Genomic DNA, 10611 nt, shown 5'->3' with positions numbered 1-10611 from the left:
GCAACCAGGAAAAGTCTAGAGACGTCGCGACGTTGATGAAATACCCTAACATGAAGAAAACTCTAGACACATATATACTTAGTATACCTCTTGCAGAAAGACTCTTTATTAAAGAGCCATCTCACTTTAAATTAGACCCTTTATAAGGCCTATACGAGGTATAAGCTATAGATTTCCTTAGCTATACACACTTTAATTGATGTATATAAATTCAAATCCAGACTGAACTTGTTCAATTGTAATTTGTATGCAGTCTTGACGTGTTACATGCTGTCCATCGGAATGGAAATACCCCACGGCAAGGGCTGACAGACAACGACAGCAACGACAACGCTAATTTAAGTTGCAAACAAAGCCAGCGCCAGGCCAGATGCCAGTCTCATTTGTGCGCTAACGGAGTCGCTTGTCGCCCCAGGTGACAGCCACGACCAAACGGACGCAGACAAAGGACAACAGCAGCAGCAGCAGCAGCAGCAGCCACAGTCGCAGCCACAGCCACAGCATGCCCTGCAACGAGAGAACTGCGCTGCTGGCAGCACAGCGACAACAACACCAGCAGCAGCAGCAGGAGCCGCACATCATTCTGGTGCCCAACAAGGAGTCAAAGGATTATGAGCCCGTTTTTACGATTGCTGAGTAAACACACACTTAACTGTCGCATTGCATTAAATAATTAATAAACATACACACACACATACACTTTATATTTGGACAGCTATTCGTACGGCTTGTCGCTGGAGGAGCTGCTGCCGTTCGGCTGGGATCCTTGGTGGCAGAAGGCGCGTCGTCTGTGCTCCGTCTGCCTCTGGCTGGCATTTCTCCTGACTCTGTTCTCTGCCCTGGCTCTGGCCTACTACCACGACACGGCCACCATCTGTCCAGCTGTTCGTCTGCCGGCCGCAACCCCCACTCTGGCGCCACCCGCAGCACTCGCCCTCGCCTCCAATGGCACGCTGCTGCTGCCGGGCTAATGCGAGCTGTGGCAGTCGGTAAGTGGAGCGCTTGTGCTCTCCTGCGTGGATTATTGGCTGCTGCAATGGCATGCCTAGGATTACATCAGCCTCTGCGGCTGAGCCGAGATGAGCGATAAGGCGAGGCCAATCAATTGACTTTAGCTCTTCAATTATTTAGCAATTAACAATTTGTTATTTATTTAAATGCATTAAATAGGAAATATCAACGATATTTTTAGACTTTTCACTCAGATTGCTTAAGTAGAATTGGATTCTTGGATTGGATTCGAGAGATCTATAGATCTTTAACCAAGAAATCGTAAAATCTTTCACTTATTCATTTTCCAATTGGAATATATCCTATATGAAAATTCAAATAGGGCAAGATGATTGTCTTATGTGGACTTGTATGAATGATTTATCATTTTAGCTTAACACTAAATGAATTTTTAATTGATTTCGAGTCGAAACTTCAACTTGAGTAAGATCTATAAATGTAAGATTTATCCATTTCTAAGTTCTCCTTTTCAGTTCTAGTCCAGTTCGAGTCGAAATATCAACTTGAGTCAGATCTATAAATGTAAGATTTATCCATATCTAAGGTATCTATCATTATTCCAGCTCTATTATATACTCTAGCTCTAGCCAGCCTTCAATTTTAACCAGCTCCACTCATCTATAGATATATAATTAATATTTATTCATCAATTAGCTACAGTTACTTGAGTTGCATTTGTATTGTTATGGACCCCAAAGACTCGCACTAGGGAGGCGGCTTGACTGAAGCTCGCTCTGTGCAGCTGCGGGGCCTCGTTCGCCTCCGACCAAGGCTGAAAGTCAAAGTCGTAGCCCTCCAGGTCCACACAGTTCACATAGGTATTCCCATCCGAGCGGTGACGCTCCATGAGATGTTGACGCACACGTCGAATGCCATCGGAGTTGCGGCAGATGATGCCAGCCAGGCTGCTCTTGTAGATCTCGGCCAGTTGAGCTGCAGGCAGAATAAATCGTAGAGTCGTACACTTGGATATCTCAGACTAGTCTTACGCTTGGTCAGCCTCTGTGGTCCCATTTTGCGCTCATACCAATGGGAGTCGCCGAGCTTGATGCGCATGAACTGATCCGAGACCAGGCAGCTGAGCAGCGGCCCGAAGATGGCGCCATCTAGCGGCGGTTCGCTAAGCGCGCCCGTGTAGAGGTCCACATCCTGGGGGGAGCTGAGGGTAAATCGGAAGTGAAACTCAAGTCATAGTTAGCCAAGTGCTACCCACTCGTAGATCTGCCTGATGGAGGCCAGCGTGGCGTTGTCCACGGCCTGCGCCATCTGCTCCCACGTGTCCACGGGCGGCAGTCCGCAGTGCCTTCGGAAGACTGGGTAGGCGGGTATGCCATGATCGCGGCCACGCTGTATGTTCAGCGACACCAGGTCGAGGCCGCACACGGGCACGCGATCCTCGGCCGTGCCCTCGAACAGCTTCTGGGTGATCTCCAGCGAGAAGAAGCGGTCGACGCGCAGCACGGGCGTATTGGCGGCGGCCTGGAGGGCGTGGTCGATGCCGTGCGGCGTCCACAGCGAGAACGGGTTGAAGAGCATCTTGTGCAGCTCCATGGCCTCGGGCGTGCTGTTGTCCCGCGACACATTGAACAGCCCCGGCAGCAGCGTGTGGGCGAAGCGAAAGGCAGCTGCCGCAAAGCAGTTGGCAATGCTGGGATCCACCTGGGGATCGTAGGTGTCCGGCGCGTCGAGCTGCTCGCGGGCGGGCAGCAGACCCTTGGCCTGGCTCAGGTTGCGGCCCAGCAGCACGGGCAGAAACTCGTTGTAGGTGATGTGCGCGAGCTGGGCGGCCAGGATCTTGCGCGCCTCCTGGAACAGGCGCTCGTCATCCCAGTCGGGGTTCGCTTGGTGCAGGCCCCGGGCCAGGTAGTTGTGGTGCCGGGCCCACAGCAGGTGCATCGAGGTGAGCAGCAGGTTCTCGTTGGCCCGATCGTCGCCCGACTCGAAGCAGTACTTGCCCTGGCGCGTCATCTGCATCCGATTGCAGCCGTCCTCCGGATTGGAGGAGATGGGCAGCAGCTCGCGCCCGTCGTCGGTGAGGAACATGCGGAGGGTGCCATTGATGTAGCTGCGCAGGCTCCGCTGCCGCTGCTCCAGGTTGCCGTACACCACAGAGCCGTCAATGAAGGCCGTGGCCTGGTTGAACTGCTGGCGTGGTCCGAATCTGCCCGTGGGAGCTGGCGCCGAGCGCACGAAGTTCATGCAGGTCAGGTTGTACTGCCTGTAGTAGGGGTCCTCGGCGAGGATGTGCACCGGGAAGCACTCCGGGTGCTGCTCGAGAGTGCCGCGCGCACAGCAATCGATCGACTCGCCCTCCTGGGCCGTGGTCAGCGACGTGGCCGTGATGTCGTGGTCCAAGAACTGTCCAAACACCGCCAGCATAACGGTGAAATTCGAGTCCGTTTCGTAGCTGGAGCGATGAATGCTGAGGGAGACCTGGCGAGCCGGCGGCAGCTGCTTGAGTCCATGACCCGCCCGCGGAGCGGCAATGCCATCGCCGTAGTCCGGCGCGACCATGCGGCGATAGGGCACCATGGAGGCGCCGTAGGTGCGCGGATGCTCCTTGTTGTTGCAGACGCCCGTGCTGCGCCTGTAGCGCTCATTGAAGTCGCAGTCGAGCCGCAGCACCTGCGGATCGGGCAGCACTATTATCGGCCCAACTCCAATGTTGCTGCGGCCCGGCTGCTTGGTGTAGTTGTAGCTCTGGGCAATGTCCAGCGTGGCCTGGTTCTCCACGTAGCCGCGGCGCGCCAGCTTACGCGCCTCGGGATTCGTGCTGAGCGAGCGATAGTGCCGGAACGTGGGCGTGTTGATGGCGCTCGGCTGCAGGCCCTCCTCCAGGATCTCGCGATCGCCCAGCGCCTTGATGCCCGCACTCACCGAACGAGCGCCCGCTCCCTTATCCACTGTCGCGTTACCCAGCGCCCACTCCGACTCGGGCTCATCCGGTATGGGCCTCTTGACAGCCGCCAGCATCTCGGCCACAGACTCATTCGTGGCGAAGAAGAAGCTGGGCTCTTCCCAGCCCGAGTTGCTGCTGCTGCTGCCATCGTAGCCGCTGCCATTGAACCACAGCGCCAGGCCCAAGGCGGCAATTACAATGACGCTGCGGGCAGGAAAGTGAAATTGATTTGTGGTTAAAGCCTTTTCGAACTAAACGTTAACACGCCGGGTCAGACAGGGCTATCAAATGACAAGCTGCAGCCAAAGGGAATGGGAATTTCCAATTGAAGTGACACTGATTTAATACCCTACAAGATATGTTGGACCTAGATTGTGAAATTGGCTCACTAGTGCTATCAAATATAAATTTCCCTTGGCCTTTGGTCCGTTTATGTCCTAACTAACCGAAATTTTGAATAATACAATTATTGTCTCGGATCTCTTAGCATCCGAAATGATCTGTACATATTTTTCAATATTTCTACCTCCAAGGAACAACACGAAACTGTTCTTATTAAATTCGAATTTCGATCGATTTTTCATATAACACATTCATACATATGTACAACTCTATTATTTTATATTTCCTTGAGCATTATATTCTCTTTGGGCTGCTAATATGTCTACCTTAACAATCTGAAAGCTATATGGATAAGCTGAGCTGAAGCGTGTGAGTCCAACGACCATACTTTGCGTGTTTACCCATCTTCATTTGTTGAAATATATAAATATTGCTAACATCCGATAACTTTCTTCATTCAACTGCACAATAATGTCACTACACCTTAAGTCCGCAGCCTTAATTGGCTATCGTGTATTCACAGACCATCTAAAACTCAATCAAATGCTCCGTCAGCCATGTGATATAGTAATACGATCCATGCATCACAAAATATATCGCATCGAACACGAACTTTTGAACTGCATACTTGCAGAAATCGCCACTACTCGACCTTGTAATACTAGTAAAAATGCGCAATTCACTTAGAGCAGATCCAATTTCAGTGTCAATACTTGGTACAGCCAGCAGTCAGTCAGAGCTCTAGCATAGCGTATATACTATATATCGCAAATATTCCGATTTGGATGAACAACACCTGGAGCACTCACATAAAGGTCAGCGTGATGCAGCACTGGAACTGCTTCAGTTTGGAAGGACGCGCGCGTGGGGAGACGCCACCGGGAAACACATAGCTGGGTCCCTGATAGGGCGGTAGTGCAACATAACCAGCGGCTCTGCCTCCGGCGGTCAGCGGCGTTGTTTCGTCCGTCATGATCAAAGCGAAACTAAAGAGCTGCCAGCAGGCGGACTGAGAGTAAGTGCCCCAACAGCATGTCACTTGGCACTTGGCACTTGGCGGGCTTCCACTCCGTTCGCCACACTTGAGTTACTTTCGCCGGCAGCAGCAACTGTCGCAGCAACGACCACTGACAAAGCAACTTAGTTTATAATGTTTTATAATGCGGGCCGAACAAAGCCAACAACTGTCCAAGAGCGCATCAAAAGTCGTTTCTTAGTCTAGGTCTTTAATGAGAATGGCAAATGCCCAAAATGAAATGATTACAGATCCATATCTTCCGACGGCTTAAACATATCGCCCACGTACTCGTAGGTCAGCTTCAGCAAATACTGAAAGGACTTTTGCTGCGGCAGCTCGCCCAGCTCGGCGCTGTCCAGGAAGTCCTCCATGGGGGGCAACACGTTTTCGCCCTCCTGACCCATCAGCTGCGACAGCTCAATCACCTTGTAGAAGAGCAGCTTGTGTATATAGTCGACGGCATTGTTCGAGTCGTAGTCCGTCCAGTTGTCGCGCCGAATGATCGCGCACCAGATCTTGTGTCGCAAGTCGTACGGCTGGTCCACATAGCTGAGCAGCTCCAAGGCCTTGCGGAACTCGACTTCGGTGGCGCTCTCGTTCTCCTCGGCAATAAAGAGCTGCAAGCAAACGAAACTATGAACAAGCCGATCTCGCACAGACCAATAGCTGACTGAATACTCACATTGATGATCTCCTCCACTTTGAGCACCTTCTGGTCGGTGGGATCAAAGCCGAAGCTCTGCAAGACGTCGTGACCCAAATGCGATTGATACTCAATAACCATCAATTCGAAATTTATTTTCTCAATCTGTGCCGTCAAATCGACGTCGGGCGCAGCGTAGGCAGCCAACTTGGAGAGCGACAGCATCGACTTCTTGCGCGCCACATACTCCGTTTCGCACTGGGCCAGCTCGTAGAGCACCTTGGCAGCACGCTCGAAGTCGCCGTTGAAGATGAGCTGAATCCAGCCGAGCGACGGATGATCGCGCATGAATTGCGCCAGCGCCGTCTGATTGCCCTTGAAACGCTCGAAGACCTCGGCGTGCCGCTGCTGCCGCAAATGCCAGTTGATGGCGAACTGCGAGAAATCATATTCCTCATACTTGCGAGTGTATTCATCTAGCCGATCCTTGTCCTGCGTCTCGTCGCAGATGAGCACCAGGCTGGGGAAGTCCAGGTACTTCTCAGCCAGCTTGGCAGCGCACTCGTACTGTCGCTCCTTGACTGCAATGAAACAATATCAATAGACTCAATCATCATCATCCCAATCATCTGCAGGTACTCACTTAGCGTGCCGATGAGATCACGTCGCTGCGTCTCGAATTGCTGCTGCAGCACCTGATGCTTTTCCGTCTCCCGCACGCTGTCCAAATAGTTCTTTCGCGCCTCCAGCACCATGTCCACCAGCTCCATTATCTGCTGATATAGCGTGAGCTTCAGCTCCGTCTCGTTGACGCACTGAGTGGCATAGCGCACAGTACTCTCTATCAGGCGAATGAGTGCATCGTGTATGCCTGCGGCACCTGGCGTGGCTGTCCACGGCTGGTTCTCATACGCCTTGCCCGGCAACTTGTAGCTGTTGGCATTCTGCTCCCGAAACCTCAGCACCTGACCCAGAGTGCCCAGCACAATTGCATTGATGTCGGCGATGGTTTTAGCTATTGAGGCCGTCGTGCGATTCTGAGATGCAATGCGAAATTCTGCCATGTCAGCCAAGGACTCATATATACTCTGAAATTTGCAGAGCTTCACATAAAATATATCCTGCATCGTCAGCCTGCCCTGCGGCCGCTCCTCCCAGCGTGCGACTGTTACATCGATGGCCTCGTCCACCAGCTTCGGCATTTTACCCTGTATCGCTCGCAGCGCCATGGCAGCCACAATTTTCTCACTGATGTCGGAAAGGATGTACGTGGTGGGCTTCAAGATATTGCTGCCACAGGGTATTGCGTTGAGCTGCAAGTATATCAGATATATCAGCTGGATATGCATGAGAGATTAGGAGTACTGCCACGCACCTTCTCCCAGATTGAGCACTGGTGCAAGAAATCAATGAAGTACTGCAGAGCAATGCTCTTATCCCGCAGCTGGTTAATGATTTGCATGGAGCGGGAGCTGCCCAGGGCGTGCCGATTGCCATCGTGCTCCTCGATGACGGACTGCCACCGGGGATCGGCAATGGGCAGATCCTCAGCCAAGTCCTCAGCAATGGTGATGACGATTCTATAGAGCATATCATTAATTTACACATTTATAAGGGATATTATCGTATAGTCGCACCTATCCAATTTATAGGCATCTAGCGGTGCTCCTTGCTGATCGGTATCGTTGATGCTTTCCATTAGATCCGCAAGGATTGTATTGACCATGTTGTTGTTGCGTTTCAGCTTATATAAGAAGGCCGCCTTCATCTGGCCCACCTCATTGTTGAGCTCGTTGTAAACGTCATCCGGATCCAAGTGAAACAATGGTAAATTATTGGTGCTGTCGCCTAGTGTACTCTGATCATGGCCACTGAAGCTTGCATTGAACGAAATAGGCGCAAACATATCGGGCGTATTGCAGCTGCTCATGTTCAGCAAATCGGTGCTGTCAAAGTCACCCGGCGTAATGGAGACCAATCCGTGTGTGCGGCTAAGGAAGAGTGGCAAGTGGTTGCAGATGACGGCGCATAGGATACGATCATCGTGCAATTGAAACTCCACTTTCTCTGCATCGATCTCAGCTGTAGGTGAGCCATTCGACAAGAGCAGCGGATAAACCACCTTGGGCGTATACAAATACATGTGCGAGGGTCCGACAATGATGCGCACGCTAAGACAGTCCTGCGCCGTTTTGCTATTGAAGAACTTGTTCAGCTTCAGCGGCGTAAAGCACTCCAGCTGCATTCCATTCTCCTGAGCCGTGGCAACAACTAAAAGCGAAGATGGACTATAGTGGGTAATGTTGGTTTTGGAAAGGTGATTCGGACCTACCTATAGCGTAGTACATTTGGGGCGTATGTGCCTGGTTGACAGCGCCTACGACCATATAGTATTGTCCTTTGTACACTTGGAAGTCCATGAAATGCATTTCGATCTCAACATTATCATTGGGCAAGCGCACATTCCAAAACTTTAAGAGCAACATTTCGCGCATTTTCCTCAAGAGATCCACATCCTCATATAGCAGCTGTTCCGTGTTGCCCTTGTTCGAGAGACGCCAGCGTTGAATAGCGCGATCCGAAAGCACAGCCACAATGGATTCGTCATTCGGTGTATCGTACTCACAGCACATCCCAACCAAAAGCTGTGAATGAAGCACTTTAATTAGCTGCTCGCATACGAGTCAAATGAGTTAGCTCACCTGATCCCTATCGCTTCCGCTGTTCATGCCAATGAGCATCGAAGCAAAACGTTTGCCAAAACCGCCCAAGAGACTCGTCGCAGGTTTTATCGTTTTGTGGTGCAGGGTATAACGTCCGTTCGTGAGGCCAACTCGTAGAAAGACCAGGGTGCAGGTGGAGGTGACAGCCAAATAGCCTTGCTGCGTAGGCAGATTGAGCAGCTGAACAAATTCCTGGCCGGTGAGTATGGATATGTCTACGGAGTTGTTGTCGTGCGCAATGGAAGACCAATAGCGCACGTCGCCAGTCGCTGAGACTGCAATGCAAGACGCCATCTGATGTCCCTCGGTGTGAAACACGCTAACTAATTCGCTTTTGTGGCCAATATCGCTGAAGGGCAGTGTAAGCTCACGGCACTGAGCCGAGGTAGCAGTACGTCGATGATGCTTGCCTAAACGCGGGGGCGAACCTCTTTTTCCTGTACTAGACGCATCCTTATACTGCCAAATTAGTAGGCGACGTCCTTGCACAATCTGAAAAGCAATAATGTGAGCTTATATACATATACGTACCATTGTATAGCAAATGGGGACTTACCCACGCCCAGCCTCCTTGTGTGATTTTCGCTGATACTGTGCTCGCATTTGGTCCGGCAAAGGTGAGGGCCTCATTGACGGCCACGGGTAGGGCATGGCCATAACTCTCCACCACATTGTAGTCCGATCGAATGCCCGGTATGGACTGTGTAGTAGAGCGCGCGGAGAGGCTTAAGCGACTGTTGCAATGTGTACCCATATTAGAACATTATGTTTATAAATGCATACCCTACTTTACCTATTGCTTAACGCCGTTTTCTTCAAGCTGCTCGGATTGCCGCCAAAAAATTTTCGTGTATTATCAGCGCTTGCCGGCATACTCTGACGCCGCACACTAGGCGATGATTCCCGGGAGATGCCGTATAGCTGCTTTTGCATGCTTCGCTCCATTGTTTTGTTATTGAATAAAACAATTCCAAGTTATAAACACGAAACACATGCACATTGAACAAATTTAGCCGGCATTAAGTGGGTATCGTGTGTGTAGCCGGAAACATCGATACTTGCCGATATATAGTGGTAGCAATTTATGTAATTTAATTTAATCGATAGCCGACACAATTCGCAGGACCGTGTATGTTATTAACATAAATCTTGAAGACAGGGCTGTTATCCACAGCTGATTATAATCGATTAACGGCAATGTAATCGATTGCTGGGAACAATGGCGCGAAAGTTATCAAATAGGTTGAACCTGTTAACAATACTTCAAATATGTTAGCACATGTTCCTTTGTTTAAAATGAATGTGAAATCAATGTTAATTGATGTGGCGGACTTTTAGCTGTTAATTCAATGTTGAAACAATTTACATATGATATTTTAGATTTTTTATTTTAGTTACTTATCAATTTAATATGTGCCATGGATGGTGATGATCTACTTTGCTCACTTGGACGATTTTAGTGTTCAATTACATATGCTTGTATTACTCTTACTTATATTTATATACATCTTATACACCTCAAACATCTTATGCTATGTAGACAGTATGACTTCCATTTCATTTTTGCTATTTCTTAAGAATCTAGCACATGAAATCGAAAAAAATTAGACTCAGTCTTACGTGTGCTATTAAATTGATAATGATAGCTCTTCTATATACGTATATATTCAATACACCATGAATTTAAAATCAACTGATCGTATACTTGACAGCTATAAATGGAGGCTCTTCAAATCAATTGAAATAGACAATTACAATTACAATATTTAAATTATTACAAATTTATATAGTCTAATTGAGTATGAATTTTTCATATTTTTTGTAATATATGCCTAAGCATATACATATACTCTAAATTGCACTGTACCCAGATCCAACGTATATATCGAAATGTTAAAACATACATCATACACCCATACATTTATACTTACATACATACATATGTACAAAAACGCACTGGATTTGTAATACATAT

The 10611-nt window shown here is 49.4% G+C and overlaps 3 protein-coding genes across 3 annotated transcripts; 1 reads left to right on the top strand and 2 right to left on the bottom strand.

The window, feature by feature from the left end:
* The first annotated feature begins 243 nt into the window (after nt 1-243).
* Nucleotides 244-1185, top strand: LOC108651785 (uncharacterized). Its single transcript, XM_030391152.2, has 2 exons — nt 244-636; nt 716-1185. The coding sequence occupies exons 1-2, from the start codon at nt 503-505 to the stop codon at nt 969-971; spliced, it is 390 nt and encodes a 129-aa protein (XP_030247012.1). The 5' UTR covers nt 244-502; the 3' UTR covers nt 972-1185.
* Nucleotides 1186-1625: 440 nt separating this feature from the next.
* Nucleotides 1626-5364, bottom strand: cd (peroxidasin homolog cardinal). Its single transcript, XM_018101337.3, has 4 exons — nt 5062-5364; nt 2225-4114; nt 2001-2170; nt 1626-1944 (listed from the first exon to the last, which is right to left on the bottom strand). The coding sequence occupies exons 1-4, from the start codon at nt 5223-5225 to the stop codon at nt 1658-1660; spliced, it is 2511 nt and encodes an 836-aa protein (XP_017956826.1). The 5' UTR covers nt 5226-5364; the 3' UTR covers nt 1626-1657.
* Nucleotides 5365-5461: 97 nt separating this feature from the next.
* Nup133 (nuclear pore complex protein Nup133) lies at nt 5462-9685 on the bottom strand. Its single transcript, XM_018101199.3, has 9 exons — nt 9430-9685; nt 9193-9370; nt 8616-9128; nt 8246-8558; nt 7551-8184; nt 7289-7493; nt 6557-7226; nt 5953-6494; nt 5462-5887 (listed from the first exon to the last, which is right to left on the bottom strand). Exons 1-9 carry the CDS (start codon nt 9579-9581, stop codon nt 5513-5515), a joined length of 3582 nt encoding a protein of 1193 aa, XP_017956688.1. The 5' UTR covers nt 9582-9685; the 3' UTR covers nt 5462-5512.
* Nucleotides 9686-10611: the final 926 nt, after the last annotated feature.

The sequence above is a fragment of the Drosophila navojoa genome, chromosome 2 (assembly GCF_054131105.1).
Source record: "Drosophila navojoa isolate 15081-1374.11 chromosome 2, UAZ_NAV_1.0, whole genome shotgun sequence".
Taxonomy (NCBI): domain Eukaryota; kingdom Metazoa; phylum Arthropoda; class Insecta; order Diptera; family Drosophilidae; genus Drosophila; species Drosophila navojoa.
Note: the sequence above shows the minus strand (reverse complement) of the source record. Positions and strands in the feature narration are given on the sequence as shown.